This window comes from Dissoconium aciculare (genome assembly GCF_010015565.1).
Source record: "Dissoconium aciculare CBS 342.82 unplaced genomic scaffold K489scaffold_4, whole genome shotgun sequence".
Lineage (NCBI taxonomy): Eukaryota > Fungi > Ascomycota > Dothideomycetes > Mycosphaerellales > Dissoconiaceae > Dissoconium > Dissoconium aciculare.
In genome coordinates, this window is record NW_022984954.1 from 1,933,525 (window position 1) to 1,954,451 (window position 20,927).

The 20,927-nt window shown below is 54.3% G+C and overlaps 8 protein-coding genes across 8 annotated transcripts; 5 read left to right on the forward strand and 3 right to left on the reverse strand.

Moving 5' to 3' along the window:
- Positions 1 to 615: 615 nt before the first annotated feature.
- K489DRAFT_188394 (uncharacterized protein) lies at positions 616 to 2,847 on the forward strand. Its single transcript, XM_033599508.1, has 2 exons — positions 616 to 2,701; positions 2,790 to 2,847. Exon 1 carries the CDS (start codon positions 774 to 776, stop codon positions 2,658 to 2,660), a length of 1,887 nt encoding a protein of 628 aa, XP_033461756.1. The 5' UTR covers positions 616 to 773; the 3' UTR covers positions 2,661 to 2,701; positions 2,790 to 2,847.
- Positions 2,848 to 3,565: 718 nt separating this feature from the next.
- K489DRAFT_369565 (uncharacterized protein) lies at positions 3,566 to 5,272 on the forward strand (the record flags this gene model as incomplete). Its single annotated transcript, XM_033603049.1, has 1 exon — positions 3,566 to 5,272. One exon carries the CDS (start codon positions 3,566 to 3,568, stop codon positions 5,270 to 5,272), a length of 1,707 nt encoding a protein of 568 aa, XP_033461757.1.
- Positions 5,273 to 6,209: 937 nt separating this feature from the next.
- Positions 6,210 to 7,402, forward strand: K489DRAFT_379156 (uncharacterized protein). The gene is made up of 3 exons (XM_033604583.1): positions 6,210 to 6,235; positions 6,325 to 6,392; positions 6,477 to 7,402. The coding sequence occupies exons 2-3, from the start codon at positions 6,354 to 6,356 to the stop codon at positions 7,179 to 7,181; spliced, it is 744 nt and encodes a 247-aa protein (XP_033461758.1). The 5' UTR covers positions 6,210 to 6,235; positions 6,325 to 6,353; the 3' UTR covers positions 7,182 to 7,402.
- A 322-nt stretch (positions 7,403 to 7,724) lies between these two features.
- Positions 7,725 to 8,735, reverse strand: K489DRAFT_388080 (NAD(P)-binding protein; the record flags this gene model as incomplete). The annotated part of the gene is made up of 1 exon (XM_033606384.1): positions 7,725 to 8,735. The coding sequence occupies one exon, from the start codon at positions 8,733 to 8,735 to the stop codon at positions 7,725 to 7,727; it is 1,011 nt and encodes a 336-aa protein (XP_033461759.1).
- Positions 8,736 to 9,344: 609 nt separating this feature from the next.
- Positions 9,345 to 10,086, forward strand: K489DRAFT_400550 (uncharacterized protein; the record flags this gene model as incomplete). The annotated part of the gene is made up of 3 exons (XM_033606996.1): positions 9,345 to 9,353; positions 9,468 to 9,692; positions 9,762 to 10,086. 3 exons carry the CDS (start codon positions 9,345 to 9,347, stop codon positions 9,993 to 9,995), a joined length of 468 nt encoding a protein of 155 aa, XP_033461760.1. The 3' UTR covers positions 9,996 to 10,086.
- Positions 10,087 to 11,008: 922 nt separating this feature from the next.
- On the reverse strand, positions 11,009 to 12,915 carry K489DRAFT_388081 (alpha/beta-hydrolase; the record flags this gene model as incomplete). Its single annotated transcript, XM_033606385.1, has 5 exons — positions 11,009 to 11,450; positions 11,629 to 12,040; positions 12,103 to 12,229; positions 12,292 to 12,666; positions 12,721 to 12,915. 5 exons carry the CDS (start codon positions 12,913 to 12,915, stop codon positions 11,009 to 11,011), a joined length of 1,551 nt encoding a protein of 516 aa, XP_033461761.1.
- A 2,348-nt stretch (positions 12,916 to 15,263) lies between these two features.
- On the forward strand, positions 15,264 to 17,629 carry K489DRAFT_188465 (uncharacterized protein). Its single transcript, XM_033599509.1, has 2 exons — positions 15,264 to 15,667; positions 15,834 to 17,629. The coding sequence occupies exons 1-2, from the start codon at positions 15,582 to 15,584 to the stop codon at positions 17,353 to 17,355; spliced, it is 1,608 nt and encodes a 535-aa protein (XP_033461762.1). The 5' UTR covers positions 15,264 to 15,581; the 3' UTR covers positions 17,356 to 17,629.
- Positions 17,630 to 19,558: 1,929 nt separating this feature from the next.
- K489DRAFT_369571 (uncharacterized protein) lies at positions 19,559 to 20,806 on the reverse strand (the record flags this gene model as incomplete). Its single annotated transcript, XM_033603050.1, has 1 exon — positions 19,559 to 20,806. One exon carries the CDS (start codon positions 20,804 to 20,806, stop codon positions 19,559 to 19,561), a length of 1,248 nt encoding a protein of 415 aa, XP_033461763.1.
- Between the last annotated feature and the right edge of the window lie 121 nt (positions 20,807 to 20,927).

Here is a 20,927-nt window from a genome sequence, read left to right on the forward strand (position 1 = left end):
CTGCTCGGCACGCCAGGGGTTGTGCTGTTGGACATCGTGTGAGCCGAGAGGCGAGGCGAGACATGCCGAACAAGCCCCCAAACAAATCTTCTAGGCCGGCTTCCACCATCACGAGAGAATTCCCGCCATGCATGCTGTGGGGATGAAGAGACCCGCCTATCTGGTGCTGGTGCTGCCGGTGGAGATGGCACCACCCGCCGATGCCTCTCTCCTTATCTGCATCTCAGAGCCGGGTTGACTTCCACCTTTGCTACGAAAGCACGATCGCTTCCTGGGTTGATAGTCAAACGCATGCCGACATATCCACCCGTCACGGCTCTGGGGATTGCCAAGATTTTCACAAACTCGTATCGTAGTTCCAGATCTGCATCGCGATCTAACCCATTGTCGGCGCTGGGACGACCCACGCTCGGGCCCTTGCGACTACTGAATCGCAACGGCTGCTGCCCATTTTAGGAACCTGCAATCACTTATCCTCCCATCGTATCTCAGAAGGGCAGGACCACAGGTCTCTTTTCTCGACGACACTTCAAATTCCGCCTCGTCATTGACCAGGCCTGCGCCGGGATCTTGGCACAAAGCTCCAGAGAGACTGTGCAATTGCACTGTCGCTGAGCCTCGTCCTGGTACACGGACACCTTGTGTGTCAACCGCGAGGACCGACTTCCACACCGTCATGGAAGTGCAGATTCGGGACGAATCCTGACATCTTCTCTTGCTACGCTCCGCCTTGATATTGCAGGTTTGATCCGCGCTGCTCAGCCAAAGTACACATGATGGCCGGCAATCCGTTCTTCCTCTTCCCATTTCCTGGAATCACCCAGTCCAACACTGCTGCGTCTACCACATCGACGACGCAACAGCGGACGACGACTTCGATCATACCGGGTGCGAATGCTGGCGGTGGTGTTGGAACCGCTTTCATTCCACTGACCACCGTGACTACTTCCGCAACGAACAATCGCAACACCATCAGGAGCAGTACGACCAGCATTGCCCGCGCAACAAATACAGCTTCAACGACGACTACATCGGCCGCTGCTGGGTTCTTCGGTGCTGGCGCAAATCAGACTTCACCTACGACCTCGTCGGTGGCCGGCTTCTTTGGCGCAAATGCGAACAGCAGCAGCAGTAGTAGTTTACGTTCAATGACGTCGACTTCCTCGCCAGCCGAGGCCAGTGCTGGACTGAATAACGGATCGAATGCGACAACGGATTCTCCCAGCCATGGTCTCTCGCGTGGTCAACTCGCCGCAGCCATCGCCGTTCCCATCATCGTCGTGTTACTTCTCGCGCTTGGACTGTTCCTCTTCTTCTGCGTGTTTCGCAAACGGAAACAGCGCTCCGATGTAAGCGGCGATGGTGAGGCGAATTGTGTCGGTCCTGTTGGACGAGGTCGAGGACTCAAGGACAGACTATTCGGATCCGGTGAAAAGCGGGTTGCTTCTTCGACGACGTCAACGCAGGAAAAGAGTGTCGCGGCCCCTGGGTATTCGGAGCCTCCTCCACCGTATGGAAACACGACTACAGTGGAGGGAAACTCAAATGCTAGAGCCGGAGCTGGGATTGGGGCTGCTGGCACCTTGGCTGCTGCCATAGGAACGGCTGGAATCGCTGCAGTCGCCGCCCGTCGATCGGACGACACCATCACATCAAACTCGCACCCAGTCGCGAACCAAGCCCTGCCGTCGACGGCGCCAGCCAACGCACTACCAGCAACCTCAAGACCCAGTACAGCAGAACCCACCAACCCATCCCTCAGCAAAGACCTCGACCTCCCACCCAACCCACTCTCCGCCGCAGGGACCTTCCTGTCCCCGCCCTCCTCCCGCCCCGACACCGCGCAAAGCGACTCCGCCAAATCCTTCGACTCCTCCCTCTACTCCGAGACCGCCAGCGTCCACAGCGCCAAGGCGCAACGCGTGAGCTCCGTCTTCGCCACTGTCAGTGTCCACGGGACCAGCGAGGACGGCGGTTCTCGCCGCGGCAGCGACGAAGCTCCGCCCCCGGCTTTGCCCTCTGACGCGGCGGCGGCTATCTCGGCGGCGGCGGCGACGAACAAGGCGCGCGGCGACTACGCTTTCCTCGAGCAGGACCCTGCGTCGGATGTGGATTTCTCCGCAGAGGATGGCGACGCGACGCCTCGCGCGAGGAGTCGCGATCAGGCTTATTTCGCCGCGATGATGAAGAAGAACGATTTCGGTGGCAAAACTCATACCGATGATGAGAATGCCTTGTCCTCCTACTCTTCCTCCGATGACGGAAGTGACAATGGCAATGATGAAAACGATGATGAAAGTGAAAGTGAGCAAGAAGAAGAAAAAACCCTCCAACCCTCCCACCTCACCAACGACCCTGCCCTCGCCGCCGCCCTCGCCGCAGTCCACAATTCCCACCGCCCTCGTGATCAACAATCCGCCCCTCCCTCCCGCAGCCCTTCCACGGACCGTCTCCGCCTCGCCAAAGTCCCCACCGGCATGAGCGGAATCTCGGCCAGTAGCGCAGGCGATGCGAGCGGAGACGGATTCGTCACGCCGAGGAGCCAGAGGAGTTTCGCCACCGGCTTGGAGGGCGGACGGCAGAGCGCGATGAGTTTCAGCCACAGCGTCAACAGCTCGAGGGACAGCTTCGGGGAGGCGTTGGAGGAGATTCGATCCTAGGGTGAGGTCTTGACCGTCACGATCGATCGATGAATTGGGAAGGAATGGGTGGGATGATGGGATGCTGGATGAGACGATGGTGGCTTGGATCGGGGATTATCTCCTTCTTCTTCTCCTTCTTCCTTTTTTTTCTTCCTTGCTCTCTGATACCATAGTGTTTGACATGAGTATGATGAACGATGTTTATGACCAGTGACATCCTTGGCTTTCTCCTTCAGTGTGTTGGATATTGTTCAGCCTGGATTTTGTCCGGAGCAGTCATCGAAAGCGATTTTCTGAAATGTCATGCTATGCCACTTCCGTTTCCCAGTCTTCATCTCCCAATGCCATCTCCACGTCTATGCAGGTGCTCGATTGATCGCCATCCAATCACATTTGCCGAGCCGAGAAATCCCCCCCCCCCCCCCCCCCCCCCCCCCCCCGGAGCGGAGCTGCTTGCGGGCGGCTGGGCGAGCCAGACCCTGATGGGCACACAAAATCCGGCCGATCGGCGGCCGGAAATGATGTCAACACGCGTGCGGGCGGGCGCCCGTAATAATCACGAATAGCGTTGGGCCGCGTGTATTGGTGCCTCATGCTCGTTTCCATCTCCCTGTTCACATGTGAATTTGCCTTCGTGTCGTCTCGAACCAGTGCGACGGGATTTCGCTCCATCTCGTCGGAATTCTGCGACGTTCGGCGACAAACACGTGCTGGGTCGACTGTGGGAATTTGCCGGAATGCGCGTCGTTCGCCGTGCTTGATTTGCTGTGTGTGAGTGTGCATGACACGACGCCAGGAACAAAGAGCGGGAACACATGCCAAACCGGACCTGGATGTAAGCGAGCGCCGAAGGCGACAGCTGCGACGCCCCCGTCATCTCTCCCTCAACTTTCCCACAACAAAGTCGCCGAACACGCGCAGCCATGGTCTCGACACGCCATCGTCCCAGTCTCGATAATAACCTCAACGGGTCGCGCTCACCCTCCCACAAGAACGGCGAAAGAGGAGAAGAAGAAGAGAACCCCGCCGTGCGCCGGATAAAACAAAAACTCGCCATCGATGCGACCAGCTCGCTCGGTGGAAGTCAGACCGCGCCCGCCGAGCGCACGAAGAAGAAAGTTCTCGGGACGTATACTTTCCGCGGAGCGGTGTATGAACTCGACGAGAACACGCCGCTGGAATGGATCGAATCGTACGGGAGCAAGAAGGAGGAAAAGCGGAGTCGGAAGGAGGCAGGTGCAGTGGCGGAAGCTGACGGGCCGAGCAGGAAGAGGAGGAGAAGGACGGATAGTGTGCTCGTTGAAGACAAGGGGGGGAAGAAGAGGAGGAGGCTCAGTGAACAGGTGGATGACCAGCGAGCGAAGTCTCCTCCGGCACCGACATCCCCAGCAGGAAAGAAGAGTGCGCGCAGAAAGACTTGGTCCAGCTCACGCCAGCGACAAAAGACCAGCGTCGCCCGACCATCACAGGAATCGAAAGGAGATGCACCCAGCACGAACCAGCTCGTAGTCGAAGAACAAGAAGATCACTCGTACCAAAGCGACAACGACAGCGTCGCCAGCGACATCCGCCACGGCCGAAACCAATACACATCCCTGGCGCGAGAAATCACCCGCTCGCGCATCGAGGCCCGCTCGAAGAACTATGCCATCGAAATGCTCTCCTCCGCCGACCTCGAAGCCTTTGCCGCCGCGAGACAGAAATCCGCAATCGGACGCCTCGCGCGGAATCTACTCGAGATGTCGAAATTGAATGGCCGCGTGGCGAAATTGCAGGATCGATACGCGAAGAGGAAGGAGAAGGGGGATTTCGAGAAAGTTTTGAAGCTCGCGAGGGAGAGGGTCAAGACGAGCGAGCGGGCGAGCAACGGTGATGGGGTTAGTGCGCGGCCGCAAGCTACAGCTGAGCAGCGAGTGGGGTTTCTGCAGAATGACGATCGGACTGTCTTTCAAATCGGACATGAGGGCCTTCCGAGCAGTGTCGCGCGCACCACGCCTCCTTCTAGTATCCCGGGCCTGGACGGCAGCGATGACAGAGACAAGTTGCCAACGATATCGGGGGGTGCGCCGCCATATGCAATCCAACAAAGGACACCCGATGTAGCGTCCCGGCGGCAGGATACGCCACTCGATGCATCAATCTCAAGTTCACATCAACATCAATCTGCGGGACCATCGCCGGACGTAGCCTACAATGCAGATGTCACTTCAAGCAAGATGTCCAAGGCACCGGAGCCACGGAGTACTCCGCTCCCAACCAGAAGCTCCTTCGTCGCCCTCGTGACAAATCCCACACCAGCAGCCCCCGATTCCATACCAGCCAAACCATCTCAGACCACATCTCCGCCGACACACCGGCCGCCGACATCAGCAGGCATGCGCGTCAGTACGACCCTCCAAGCCGAGCACGCGGACCATCTGCGGCCTCGTCATGTTTCTCCCCACGATGCCAAGGAAGTCCTCCGCGCACAACGGCCGTTCTCAAGGGACTTCCGCGACGACGCAGATGGTGGCGGCGGCGGCGGCGAGGGCAATTTCTCGGATGCGCAGAGGCAGTATCGTGCGCGTCAGAAGGAGCGCGAGAGGCGGGCGATGGAGATGTGGGCTTTGGTGGACAAGCGGAACGGTTGATGGATCTCAGCCCTCACATTGCCCTAGCAATGGACGAGTGCGTTATCACTGCAATGACTCTCGATCTATGACGTTTCTGGAGGGAAAGAAGCAGATACGTGTCCATCCTGCCCCGGACATCCAGATATCCGGCAAGAGTTGCCCTCTCACGGAATGCGGAGCCCATTCGGCGATCAATCGATAGTCGCGTTCTGCGCCATCGAGCTAATGTGCCGGGCATTTTTGCATGCGATCACACCCGCAGTCACTGTCACGCCGAAGTCCTCGCAATCATTTTCTCAATGGAGAACACCACGACACATTCCGCAGACAAAGCTTTTCGATCAACGACCGATGACGTGTAAGCAGCAAGACCAAGCGTGAAACGCCCAGAACTCGGAACTTCAGATCGTATGTTATTGCCTTTCAGATGGATGATTTCTGATTTCTATCCACTCTTTGTTCTGATAATTGCGCCTTACTGTTTTCATCTTATCATTATTATTTATCGAAAGAAACGCTCATTCTGAATCTCATCTTCAAGTTTCTCGAGGCCCTCACATCTCTCACTTTCTCTCGCGCGCGGTTCATCTTCTTTGTTTCACCAAGAGCAAACTCACCTGATACACCCCACCCCAAGCATCGCAACGATGAAGAACTATCTACAATACCTACTCACCCTCGCAGTCATAAACGTCATCCATAGCCCCTCCGCCCTCGCCGCGCCCGTGAAAAAACATTACAAACCGGCCAAGCCGTTGCCTACCCTCAATGCCTACCACGTCGCAAGGCAACGTATGCCCACCATCGACTTCGTCATGCAGCGCTACGAGAAAGTCGAAGGCGGATGCATCGCGAACCAAGGCGACGAGATCGGCAAGACGATCGGATTCAACATCCATCCCTATGTCCGGACGTGTCTCCAATTTGACGATCAGATCTCCTACGGGAGTTTCCGGATCGATCGGAATTCGACCGTGGTTTGTGAGTACACTTCTGTTGGGATCCGAGGATGCGGAAAGAGATTTCGGTTGATGTTGTTGTTTCTGATCTTCATCGTTTTCCACTCGAAGACGATTACCACTATACCGTCTTCGACAATATGGATTGTCAAGGTGGCTCGAAATACCTCTACGAAAACGTGAGTGGAAACACGACAACCATGTTCATCGTCATCCGCGCCCACGTATCTCCCCGACAATTTTGACCTGACTGCATCTCCTAGCACCGTGTCCGCCATCCCGATAGCGTCATCCAGACGGAGTATGACAACATCCTCCGCGGCGGCTACCGACGCGTGGGGTCGGCCCCGGACATGTGCCTGTCGGACTACCCGCCCGACGTGAACCCCGGCTCGGCCGACTGGCATCCGATCATCGGCGACCGCAAGATCCTCAGCCTGATGGTCTACGCCTACTGCCAGAAGACCAACGCCGAGTGCAGCGCGCAGCTGTTCAAGGTCAAGCTCGGGGTGATGCGCGAGTACGAGGGAGACGAGCGCGGCCCGGACGGCGAGATCGACCACCACGCCATCGACAACAACGACATGTCCGTCTCGGACCACCACCACGGCGAGATCATCCAGCACCAGGTCGAGAACGAAGACGTCTCGATCGTGGCCGAGCAGAAAATCAATTACATCCACGTGCAGGGCTTCCAGGAGGACGTGGACATCGCGAACGCCAAACTCGCGAAGATCTACGCGGACCGCGACAAAGAGGCCGACCTCCGCGAGATCGCGACGGCGCAGAGACACAAAGCCATCAACGCCGCGGACATTTCATTCGAGGGCATGGGGAACGACAAGGGTACGAATGTCCATGGGGACATGCCGCTGCAGAAGATCTACGAGGTCATGGAAGCCGCGGGGATACACGAGGATGCCAATTTCCCAAAGGAAGACAAGGTACCCTACGGCGTCGGGCATTGAGATGTCCGGTACTACTTTTTGATATGTCCAGTACTTAAAAAAAATGGGTTTACTGGACATGGACAGCGCTTGCTCGGTTTCGACGAGAACTAAAGTGGCTTTTTTCGAAGAATCCAGTACCAAATATTCAACGGGACGATAAGCATATAAAGGCGTTTTGTAAATCGTACTGTCGAATGAAAGACCGCTAGAAAGATATCTCTAAACTAATCGACGATACGCTTTGCTTTTGATGCTATTTAACTATTACAACTCGTCCTCTCAAATCTCTCCACCGTGATAGCTCTGGTAGAGAATAGGACTAGATAATTGACGGTACAACCTGTCTACAGATTCTCGAAAAAAACCGTTCTATTGAACTTTTCTTGCCGTTTTATCTATATATTATGACCTCAGATCATACTTGGCATCGATCTCACTTCTATCCTCCCACCATAGCTGAGCCATAGGTGAAATGTCGAGAAAGAACTCATGCAGTGAATTTCATAGTTGAAGATGACAGTTTTATAGATACGAGCTATTTACAAGTAGGACGAAACTTCTCTATTCCACATGATTGCTAGCCAACCCGACCAGTCTGAGGGAATCTTTCCATAGTCGACCCTCACTCTCTTGATCGAACGCATGCTTAGCATAACCCGAACCAAACTGACTTTGCTCGTCCTTTGAGGGTTCAGCCTCTGCGCACTCGGCAAGATAGATTCCGCCGCGGCCTTCCAATTGCTTTCCGACGGCAGCCCAGACTGTGGTCGCAGCTCCTTGCTCGGGGCTTTTGAATTCCTTGTAGAGCTCCCCGCCATCGCCACTGCTCACTAACTCGGCTGCTGGAAGATGCTTTGCGAGAGGGGTCATGATTCCGCCAGGATGCAAGCTGATCCCGTGAAGGCCCTGTGAACCGTATCGCCGCTCCAGCTCGTTGGCCATGTAGATGTTGGCGGTTTTGGATTTTGCATAGCCTCCCCAGGGAGAATACTCGCTCTTTTCGAAATTGTAGTCATCCGAGGCATTGATCCCGTTCCTGAGGTGAGCGGTCGACGACACAACCACAACACGGCTGTGGAAATCTGGCGAAGCAGCCGCCAGCAGTGCTGGCTTCAACAGCTCAAAGAATAAGAAGTGAGATAAATGGTTGGTGCCAAAGTGGAGCTCGTGACCGTCTTGAGTAAGTTGAAGAGTGGGAACAGCCATGATTCCGGCATTGTTGACTAAGATGTGAATCTTATCCGTTTTTGACAAAATGCTGTCAGCGGCGAGACGGACACTGTGCAGGGACTCTTGATTCATCTCGACAAGCTCCATGCGCACCGGGTCGAAGATACCGGACAGCGCTTCCTTCGCTTTGGCAAGATTACGGGCAGTCAGGAAAAGCCTGGCTCCAGTAGCTGAGAGGGCACGAACTGTCTCAATCCCAATGCCAGACGAGGTGCCAGTGATGACAATGACCTTGTCGCTTAGCTTGCCCCCGACGCCTTCGTCTTCAATGATCTGCAATGCAGTTGGCCTTGCGTCTCCGGGACCCTGGGGATTGGCGTGGGCTTCCGCATATCGAGACATGATTGGCGATGCTTAGTTGTGATTGAAAGTTTAAGAAGGGAACAAATTATGAAAAGTGAGATAGATCGGTAGAGATAAGAATCAATTGTTTGACAGATCTTTTGTCTCTTGATTGACCTACTTTTTTTGCTTATATGCACATCTGGACCAAAGCCTTGCTGAGCCCCGGTGTTCCCTATTACCATTTCTCCGGCCACATTGAGCTATTTCCGACCACTCTTCTGTATTTGTCATTGGAACTTTGGCTGACCAACGTCAACGACACGAGTGCGAACCAGCGGCGGGTGAGGCTCATTTTGCCACGCGTGGTTCATGTATCGCCAGAAGATTATCGAGAGGATGAAACTCACGCTTGGAAGGCCGGTCCATTTCATGTTGTTGACGTAGAATGTGGCATGTGGGGCACCGGGAATCCGGACACACGGGGTTTCCGGACAGGATTTTCCTAGACACTATGTTAATGCATTATGGCATTTTGAAGACGGGTCGGGATATTTTCAAAGGACGGCAGCATCTGGCTTGCTACAATCGGCTTGATCGACAGAGAAGCCAAAAGTATAAGGAGATTTCGAATGCATGACTCTCACAGATGTTCCATCCAAGTACAAAATGGATAACGTGCGTTGGTCCAACCCTAACTGATGTCTTCGTCGTTCCAAGTTCTTGGCCCAATCATGTTGCCTACCATTGTTATTGCCGGGGCTCCATGGTCTACAATGGACCTCGCTGCAGCCGAATATCTTTACGCAGACGTACCTTTTCCCTTTTGCGGAGTGGGTCAAGAACTTTCGGAAATCTGGAAAGCAGGAGACTTTGAGGCTCATGGCTTCGGAAGATACCCCTGTCGGTATCGTTGATAGAAATGAGGCTGGAATCTTCGCAGCCTTTCTCCTCGCCCAGGATGACATTACACCCTATCACAACGCGAATTACAATTTGAATGCAACAGAGGATATCGTAGGATGATAGGTCATCGCGACGGTTAAGCGACTCATTGGAACCAAAGTTGAACACGTTCACCTTCAGGATTTGTCATTCGCTGACCGTCTGGCAGCCGAGACTTCGGGATCAAGGACCGTTATCCTGTCGATCAAGCGTGCTTTGAAAACGGCCTTAGAAGGGAAGTGCATGGCTTCTACGACGAGTGGAGAAGTCGTTCGACTTTGTACACCGAAACGTGCGCCTGCCGAAATGTTTGGGACAATGTTGGAGAAACAGGAATACGCCTCTCGTTCCAAGGCGCGAACGGTGCAGTTGTGAACCAGGAAGCTAGACGCGTCTATCAGTGCCATTATTCTAGTTTATTTCGCTTTCGAATGTATAAGACAATGCTTAAACAAAGCGACTACGGTGGGTATAATACCGAGACCGTCTGGATGGGTTATAGCCGTCGCATCAGGTAGCAAGGAACGAAAAGACGAGTGCGATCGGAAAAGTTCTATGCCAAATACATGCAGGTGAAGCTGAAACGGCAGTTGTATGCTGGCCAGCGGGGACATTGTCACCGATGAAACTGAACTTTGGGGCCGCCCGGGCGCTCTGCACTTCAAATATGTGTACATGTGTCTCCAATGTTGCATAAGCCCGGCAAAGGCGTTAGGATCTTTCTTGTACCATAAACCATGGCAACTACGTTTACCATTACAAATCAATTATATGCATTCTGCTTAATTACCCACGGGTACACGCACGACTTTGACTGAATCTATCAGCCATTTATGTGACCGCAGCTTGGATACATACATCTTACAAATGCGAGACTCATCGAAATCATGGACGGCGGCGGATGATGTGACGAGAGGCAAGGACGATGGAGAGGCCACAGCGACATGTCATTGCGGTGTGGTCCAAGTCGCTTTTTTAAGGTGCGTTCTGCATCCAGCGGGGTTTACAAGGTTGACGCCAGTTGATACAGCCCGCCAAAGCACCGGGCCTCGTCGATACTGCAGTGTGCAGCTGTACCGATTGCCGAAAGATGACTGCATCGATGAGCGGAACGGCTTTTGGCTCTATCCGTTCTGTGGCTTGGGGACATGGTTCGGTGGCAACCACCGAGCTGAGCTCGTTGATCGTCTGGCGTATTGATGAGTCGACGATTTGCATCGTAGTCGAACGAGGAGCATGATAGGAGTCATATCGAGTTGTCAGAAAGCATATCTCATTCTATCATTGCGCGAGCATTACGAAGTCTATCGTTTCTCGTCTAAACGCCTCTCTCTATTCTTAACCTCTTCCATTTGGCAACCATGACCCTCCTCGCGCAGATGGTCTCGTTACCACGCCAGTCCTGCCACCGCCAACATTGGATCTATGACCAGACAAGGGGAATTGGTCTTCACAAGAGGTTCAACCGCTACTCCGTCTGGGCACTCAGGGCCGCTGAAGACACCAAGCTCACGGCCGTCCAATGTACTCTGCAAACGCGGCCAGCCCGGGCCGGCAGAAGGGTCGCGCACGAAGCCGGCCCAGATTTGCTGCATGACGGCGCTCAATTTGATCTGCGCCGGGGTAGCCGGGCCGCGCGGGTTCTGTAATGCATAGGTACCGAAGACGGACGGAATCTCCGAGGTATGATAGGCGCCGGATTGTGGGAAGATGCGGAGATTGGGGAAGTCGCCTTTGTAGAAGTAGCGCCAGACCGGCTGGCGGCCGGCGCGGGCGATGGTGGAGGATAAGCTCTGGGCGGGGCAGGTGAAGACAAAGTCGGTTGCAATTCTAGAGAGGGAAGCAAGTCAGCTTGACAGTCATGTCGTGGGAAAACTTCCATCGACGGATAGCTGGATAGAGCGAGGAATTTTCGATAATCTCGGCAAGGGTTAGCGAGAATTGACATGGTCCTCCTTGCCTATCATGCCCGAGACAAAGTGATGGATTGAGAACAAAATTAACTTACTGATCCATGACTTCCAGAGGCCAGTCACCAGGAACTCCGCCGTAGACGTTTGCAAGCAATTTGCCGTCTAAATCGAGATCTATGCCAAATTTCTCAAAGAAGCTCGTCTCCGAGTTGACGTTCCTGTCGAAAGTCGCCGTAAGTAATCGGATCTCGTTTGCATTGGTACCAATGAATATAGGAACGCGGGCGAATTGGCCGGATACAATGCTCGCAAGTGTTTTATCGCCCATACAGGTCTCGTCTTCAACTGGGCCAAAAAGAAGTGTGTTTGCGTCGACATAGGATTGGATGGCAGTGCCGTTTACGGCCCGTATACAGGTGAGGTCGGTACAGCCGAAATGTTTCATCACTTTGGCGTAGTTCACAGCGGCGCTGCCGACTGAAGCTTGACCTGCACTTTGCATGATGGCTTTTGAGAAGAGACATACTGTCAGAGACTGATGCGTGCCTATCTTGATTTCAACGACTCACCTGCACGGAAGGGCAGGGGCTGTGGTGGTTGCGCCAGCAATTGCTTGACTGACCAGCCTCCCGCCGACTCGCCAGCAATAGTAATATTTGCAGGATCGCCCCCGAAAGATCGGATATTGTCATGAACCTATAGACAGTGAGCTTCCATGTGACAATGGGACCTCGCGGCAGTCATTGATGCAGACTTACCCATTTCAGAGCAAATCGCTGATCAAGGAATCCCGAATTTTGCTGATTGAAAGGGATGTCTGGGGAGTTCGAGAAGCCGAATATGTTCAGGCGATAATTGGCGGCCACCACGACGATATCATGATTGACAGCTAAGCTGCTCGCGTTGTAGACGGGCAACGATACACCGCCCGTGTCCAAATTGCCCCCGTAAATCCTGAACATTACTGACTTTAGGTTGGTCGGACTGGCGCTCTGGGGCGCATACATGTTGAGGTATAGACAATCCTCAGACATAGTGGTCAACGGTGCCACTGGGTCGCAGGGGTAAAATGTACCAAGAGGGCTGTTCGGGTCCGGGGCGCTCTTCTGCTGTAGACAAGCCGGTGGCTGAGCCTGCGCATGAATGGTACTGTATGGTCGAACAGGGGCGGGTGGAGCGAATCAGACAGGGGGGCTTGCGAAGGTCACTCCGAGGAAGGCATTGGCTACACCGGTGATAGCCGGTTGGTTCGAAACTCTTTCAATCGTGCCGACGATGGTGTCTTCACCGATGGTGACAGTTGGACAGGCAGGCAGTACTGCAAGTTCAGCGGCGGAGAGCCCATGAAGGAGCGCGCACAAGGCAACGAATTTCGAACTCATTTTGACCCCCATGCTACGCTGTGGTGGGTGGTTTGGGGAGCGGTTGACTGATCTGAACACGGTTCTTGGTGAACGCAGACCCGGCACCTTTATAGACGGGACCGGCGTTGTGACAAGGCTTTCAACCGACGTCGGTGCCAGATACGCGCTGGCAAGACGCTGCGGTAGTAAAGCAGTCATTCTGATAAGTCTATTCTGATAAGCTTATACGATACCAAATCCAAATGCCGTGTGCTGTTAAGTCGGCAGATGCTCGCTCAGCTCCGACCAAGCTCCTGGGTCGGTGATCGACGTCTGTCACGTGAACTTGCTTTCGTATATGTTAACTCCCGTGGTTGCGTTTGTGCTAGTGACGCTTGACTCCCTGGCGACGGCTTGCACTGATTGCTACCCACATCATGATATCATTTCCATCCTGAAATTCGCTGAGAATCTGATTCCTGGTTCCGTAAAGCTTACAGACTGACCTGTGCGTCATGCTAGGCCATGTCATGACTGCTAAATGTCCTCGGCGAAGCGATGTCATGGGCTGCAGGGCTCCAAGCAACGAACCCGGTGGGGCGGCAAGCCATATTCAAATTCCGAGTACGTGCCGAATGTCCCCTGCGACGAAAATTATCAATGAAGTGTTTGACAGGTGTGAGATTATGCGTGGAACGATTTGCATATTGCAGAACACTGTAAGGTCATGATCCCACGTCACCCTTGCTGGTGCGCCCGCCAACCGGGGGCGGGCACATACTACTCCGACGTCGTTCAGGGTGGTGCTGGTGTGGACGGCACAACGACGTCGTCTAGTTCAGCGCTACGCATGCCACATGTATCATCAGTGTATATCACTGTTCCATGATGATGTGCACTAAATAAGAGGTGGTCCAAGCCGTGTTCTACGTAAACCTTATTTCGGACCATTAAACGAGTGCGCACAAACCGATCCGCGGGGGCCGGCCCTGAATTTCGAAATGTGAGAAAATTGTGCAATAGTGGTGCATACACATCGCAGACGAATCCCCAGCACATTCACCAGCAGATACACCTCAGCAGCAAGTGCGATGGGCCCATCGGCCATATGTTCTCGCCTTGGAGATGAAACGTGGTGTGGCGAGGATGGCGGGCACGACTCCTGGATCGCAGGCACAGGCATCTGCAGCAGCGATGGAGATTATTGTCGTCCAGAGCAGAATGCGACTAAGATAAGATGCATGCCAACGCGCGAGATGCAAGCCTCGTGGACGTCCGCCTCGGCCGTCAAACAAAGCGTTCGTGCTGCTCGCGCTATCTGCACCCGGCAGGGTACGACGCTCGGTACGAGTGAAATTCCTTAGCACGTATTGCTTCACTTTCGGCATTTGAGAATTCCCTGCTGGCGCTAAGACCCTTCTCACGCCCACTTCAGGTCGCTTGCGGCTAAGGGTTGTGGGAATACAGTAGTAGGTATGTACTTGATTTCTGGGCGACCCTGATGCCAGAGAATGACCGAGAGTTGGGCGACAGGCTACTTTGAGGTGAGAGGGCCGATGTCGGACGATGTGTCTACTTATCCTCTTCAACACAGGATGGACGATGTTCTTCAGGACACATCCTTCATCCTGCGCAGAGCATACGAGGTAGCAGGCTTGCCGGTTCGATGTCAAGCAATTGGCCCGGTCAGTCACGTGTTTTAAGGTTGTCCTGATCACCTGACCGATCGCCCGGCCGCGCCGTTTCCAAAGCGGTGGACTGGACCGCATCGAAGTCGTATTGAAGTGAACAACACTAATGCGTGATACATATCACTACTATACGGTGGACATCGGGACACACCGGAAAATGTTATCATAATGCATCATGATCATTGTTATTCGAGAAGCAAGGGGCGCCAGACTACATCAGGCATGTATGCCCGCACATCATGTCGGTACGGTCGTGGACCCATAGCGCCGAAATGCACCCAGCTAGCCCGCGGGCAAACGGGCTTACTAATAAGTCCCGTCATGTGTCTTGTCGCACGTGACTACGGGAGTTGCCGCAGAGTCTCCGCCCTCGAAGTATTATTATTACTGCCCAGACACAGACGCGTCCGTGGGGAAGGGGTCGTCTCGTGTGTTTCACGAAAGCCGTTCAACCCTCCCGGCCGAGTTGTGCGCGCGCGATAGACAACCGCGGCAACAAGGAGGGGAGGCTGCTCCTTGACAGTAGGGCTGTCCCGGTATGCACGCCGGCCCCGGAGTTCGCGTTCGGGACACGGACCCCAGTTTGGTGACCCCAGTTTGGTGACCCCAGTTTGGTGCTGAATCACTACACTAGACGGCTGGTTGGCGGGCCGGCTGGCCGACCGGCTGATTTCGTACCGTGCTGAGTCGTTTTCTTCACGCCTCGATCTTGTCCATCTCGATCGGCGAGGGGTTCCTTTCGAGCAATGATGGTGTATGTTTGAACTACTGTTCCACCGTAGATCATGCTAGGCACCGCAGATGATACAGCCGTCCACATGGATTCTCTCCCAAGATTCGACTGGTCCTTCAAGATAGGGCCTGTCATCCGAAAATTGCATCGTCGTCGATGACCACCGTGCCCGTCCGGACAGGCCCGAACGAAAAGAGCGTCTGTGAGCGAGAGCGAGAAAGAGATGCATATAGCTCTGGATACGTGCAATCGGAGCATCTTCAAGTCTTCAACGGTCCACCATGCCTCGAGATCCAAGCAAGGCCGCTCACAAACCTCGGATGCGAGTCTTCCACCACAAGTCCCGTGATGGTTGTAGAACATGCAAGTACGTGCTTCACCCAAATGATCCTTTCCGAAGCCCGGCCACCTCGACCTTGGGCCGAATCCAGCGCAATCGGGACGTCAGTCCGCTGGGGGGAGGTCCCTCATGGCCCTTGTCGTTGTTTCGTCGGCAGTCGTGATGGAATTATATGCTAACGGCCCCTCACTAGAGACCGTCGAGTCAAGTGTGATGAAGGGTTTCCGACATGTCAACGATGTCGCCGTGGCCATCGCGAGTGTGTGCGCGGCACAGTCGAAATACTCAGTTGCCCAGGCACCCGCCGTGACGCGCTGAAGTATGCCAAAATTCCTGCAGAAGATTCGGCCACGAATGATTCCACCGCTCTCGATTACTTTATCCACAACACTTTACCGTTCATGCGACAGAGTTACTCATCACCCGTCTGGGACTACCTGCTCCAACTTCTAAGCGACAAGGTGCCTGTTATATTGACGGTCGCAGCAGCGATTGGTCATCAGCATCGCGCTCTCGGGGATAGACCACCCGATGGTGCCGACTATGCCGCAGCGATAGCATATAATGCAGCGATCAGGGCGCAATCCCACCAACTTTTCAAATCGAATGGGAGCGACGTCGTGCACGCGCTATCATGTTTCCTTCTGATCGTTCTCGAATCCCTCCACGGCTCCATCGCCAATCTTGAACTTCACCTCAGGCCCTGTGTGTACATCCTCAAACAGGAGCACGACCCAAACATGCAGCAAGAAGCCGCCGACATGCTGAACCATATTTCATCGCTCATCGAGTTATACATCACCTCGAGCATGAGTTTCGGCCCGCGTGAATTATATTCGACCTCCGCCCGTAAGATGCTCCAGACCATCTGGGCGTGTCGTCCATCCGCCGACGAGGTCGTCCGCATCGAACGTAGCTTAGTAGAGGACATGGTCTCCCGGCTGGATACGTGGATGCCGGCGGCAGAATCCGGATGCGACTTGCCCGCGGGCGACCCGGACACGGCTGTCCCGACCTTGGACGCCCTCCAGGCCCAAGAATCGGCGTTAGACGCCGCGGCGGAAAACTACATCGAAACGGCGCAGGGGGACGTCAAATCTCGAGCATACTGTGGCTTTGCCGTGGCGCGCAGCCTGCTCTTTATTAACGCAATTCGCGCCTTATCGGAGCTCCCGGTATCCCCCGCGGTTACTCTTGCTACGTATCAACGCACAGTGGACGTTTGTGAGGAAGCGCTAGCTCAGCTTCGACTGTGCAAGTCGAAGTCTCCCGCAAATGCTTCTAACGCTTTCTCCATCGGCCTAGGGGCCATCAAGGTCCTATTCTGCGTCGCTACGCGATGCAAGGATTTCTACCTCCGGCGAAGGGCCCTCCTCGTCCTCGAGACATGTCCGCGCCGAGAGGGCATCTGGACGATCGAGGGCGCACGCTTCCACGCTATGGCTATCATCAAGGCCGAGGAGGGAAGAGCACTGCAGCGTTCTCCGGACCGCGTTCTCAATAACTCCCCACCCGAGGACTGGCAAGTCCGGCATAGCGAAGTCGTCGAAGTCGACGGCAACTCGATGATGCGCCTTTTCTGGCAGAGTGATCGCTCCCGCGCTTTGACCATTGAGGATATCCCTATCAGCAATCAGCTGATCTCTTCACCCCTCGACGAACGCGCTCCGACCGCATCTAGCTCTGAACCCCGTCATTCATCGACACCCTTATGACAGAGGCGGGGCGGCGAGGCGACAGGGCTATGAATCATACATTCTCCAACGGATTCTCGTCGGGTGCGCCTTGACACGCCGTTGTGAACGGCGGTTCGGGCTTTCGCTGCCCGTGCCTTGATTGCGGGCGGTGTTTTCTGCAGCGATAGGGCATCGCAGCACGATAGGATGCCTGTCAGGAAGGCCGCGAGACTGTTCGTCCCGACAGCAAAGTGCCAAGGTGGACGTTGAAATCGCTTTGCACGAGTCTCCACGAGGTTGCGCCTGGACCCCGTGTATCTAAGCTGCTGCGTTAGACACAGGGTTGAGTTGTGCATCTCCTAGGTCCAAGATGGCGGCTTACTATAGTGTCGACCAAGACCACGATTGCGCTTCTCCGTCGAAGTTCTGGAACAGCTTGCCGCGTTTGCGGAGCATCCTCATCCAACCGGGCGGATGAACCTTTCTCGTCCACTCCCAACAGCAGGCGTCCTCCCTTCCTTCAGCGGCAAGTGGATCTACGTCCGAAGCTCACTGCCCACGCGAACGGCATACGTCAACACGAGGAGATGCATCCCCGCCTCATTATCACCACCCTGGAGCTTCTCCAGCTGGGACAGGACACTCTCCAACCCCAATGCCCTCCCCGTGGCTTACGTCGTAGTAGCATCGAGGTTAATATGAACGACATGAATATAGGAATAGTAATACGTAGGTTGATAATGAATATAGGTTTCATTATGTCCCGCTCGACGTCCGGATATAGCCTCTACATAGTCGTCGCGAGCGTAGCGCAGAGACGCCTTAGCTAGAGCGTCGGGGCCTTCTTTAGGTCGCTTACGCTCTAGATGTCGCGACGCTAGACGATCGTAAGGAGGTATAGTGATCCGACAGTACTACGGTTCTAGTTTAGGTCTAGGAGGAGTAGATAGTTGTCCTTAGGGCCGGACTCTGCGGAGCGGAAAAGGACGTTTTCTAACTCGGTACGGCCGTCGAGGATATTCAAGATCTAAATTAGTCGGCCTTCTTTACGGTAGAGTTATATATAGGGTCGGATATGATCGGAGTAGATCTATAGGGTTTCGTAGACGACGCGGGATTGTTAGAAGCTGTTCTTACGAAGACACTTGTCGGTATAGGAGTAGATGAGGGTCATCTTAAGCTTGGGTAGTAGGTGGTGAAGATGTAGTGCTTATTGCCTCGTTCTCGGTACTAGGCGACACACTGCCATTACCTAGGTACCAGCGGTAGATGTCACTGTTGCCAACATTCTAAATGTAGGTCAGGAGTTCGGCGAACAACGCGAGGTACTGCGGATCGGTAGAGAATACACCTCGTGCGGCGAGGAGCAAAGCGGGCTTGTCGCCGATGCTTTGCTCTGTCCAGGTGATCTTGCTAAGCACTCGATGCAAATCAAGAGTCTGCACGACACGGCCGGCAGAACTTAGCCAGCCGCCAAACCCAAAATCGCGACAAATACCGCTCGATCCTGGGAGACGCAGTTTACTTCCATGATCAAGCACATATATGAGAATCAGCCGGCGGCGCATCCGCATCGTTCAGAGACCTACGCTTCCAATACAAATTTTATAGATGTGCGCTAGTGATCGCTTACAGGACAGGACACCAAATCTGACCATTTCCCTCGTGGAGAGCACGTTCCGCCCTATAAAATCCATACACGTAATTGGCGCTCATCCACATTCACAGAGCGTTCCTTTCGGGTGCTCGCTTGCGATATTGATATCATGACTTACCCCTAGCAGGAACAATCATCAGCTCTCAAATACAGATTCTTTCATCTCATTGGCTGACGGCGGACTTGCGGAGAATCGTGTAGTCCGGCTCATCAACCACCATGATTGTCTCTACAAGCTGGCGAGACGACTGTTCTTGCCTGGGAATGACCGCTGTGGAGGGCCAAATATCTTGGCTTGGTCCCAGAGAATGGAGCACAAAAGACTCGTCATGCTGCGAGTGTCTTGGAAGGGCCTCGACTATAATTTATACAAGTGCTGTACAAACAGCTACCACGCTCAAAATGACATTTGGCGGTCATTCGGGTTGAAATCAGAGCGAATGCGCTCTGGAGCAAGTGGCGCGAGTGTCAGGAGGCGGCTCCGACTGTCGATAAATATTTTGCGTCGGATTGAGGAAGTCCGTGATTGGTAGCACAGGCCTGGCGAATGATGTAGGAGGTTCTTCCAATCCACCCCTGAAAGGTTCACTTTCCGGCACTAGCAGTTCCTGCATAGTAACCAGTGGTAGCATAACTTGGGAACCTTTTTGCACTGAGTAGCACTCCCTTGACGTTTCTAATCTCACGCTTGAGTTCATCCACTGCATCCTCGTTCTTTGTGCCAGCCTTGTCGGTTTGGCCATTGGTGTTCCACGTTGAGATGCCTGAACTGGCATAGCAGAGCGTATCGAGGTAAGTGCGCAGGTTCTGGACGGAGGTGATGCGCTCTTGTGCGCTCTCGGCATTTTTTGATGTCGATTCGAGGAGAGAATTGAGGTGGTTACTCAGGGCGCTGAGTTTAGCGAGAGCAACGAGAGAATCTGCAGAGTCGTCCGACGGGGATGATGTAGTCTTGCGTGAAGCGCTCGGAGGAACAACATCGGTTTGGGTACCCATGTCGCGGTGGTAAAGCTCTGTCGGATCGCTGGTGACACTGTCGAGATCGTCCGTGTCTGTCGCACGCCCACCTTCCTGCTCTTTTGAGATATCAGGGACCTTACTGACAAGTTTTGAAAGTCGGGCATTGAAATCGTCGACCTTGCTCTGGCTGTGCGTGTAAAGATCATGGCGGGATTCTGACAGACTCGCTACCATCGGTTCGACTAGAAACTTGGCTCCACCGTAGAGGAGCGCAGCCAGGCTCCCTGCAGCGTAAAGTGTGTTGACAACACGTGTTGGTGTAATTAGTGGCGGAGGCTGGTGTGCATTCACAAGGAACTCTGGGTAGGTGATAATTGGAGGCGGTGCAGCGGTAATTGGAAGAGGCGGTGCAGCGGTAATTGGAAGAGGCGGTGCTTGCTGTTGCTTTGAAACATCTGAAGCTCTGAAGTTATGGACGTCTGTTGCATTGAAAGATTGTGATGCGCCAGCTTTGTGTGTATTGCTGGCAGCGATAGTGGTATCTCTCGACTCGACGGACGCCTCGGTCGCCGGCTGCGCGTACACTGGATCCTCAGTTGCTGGCGTGTCCGGTTTCTGCTGCCATGTAGTTGATCCCTCGCTTTTGCTATCCTGCTCTGACTTGGCGCTTTCGGCTGGCTGTGCATAGACCGGGTCTTCTGTCGCAGGCGTGGTGGGCTTTTGCTGCCATGCCGGATTGCCTCCGTTCTCTCCTTTGCTTTCCGGAGCAGCTTCACTTTTTGTAGGCTGCGCTGAAACAGGATCTTCGGTAGCTGGTGTGACGGGTGCTCGCTGCCATGCAGGGATCTCGGGCTTCGGTCGACCCCCGGACATGATGTTGTTTGGAGATCGAGATTCGACGAATGTTCGAGTCAGGAACAGTTCAATACCGAGCGATCGTTGATGCAAACGCTAGAGTGCAGGTTGCGGTCGAGATGTTGGTAATGATGCAAAG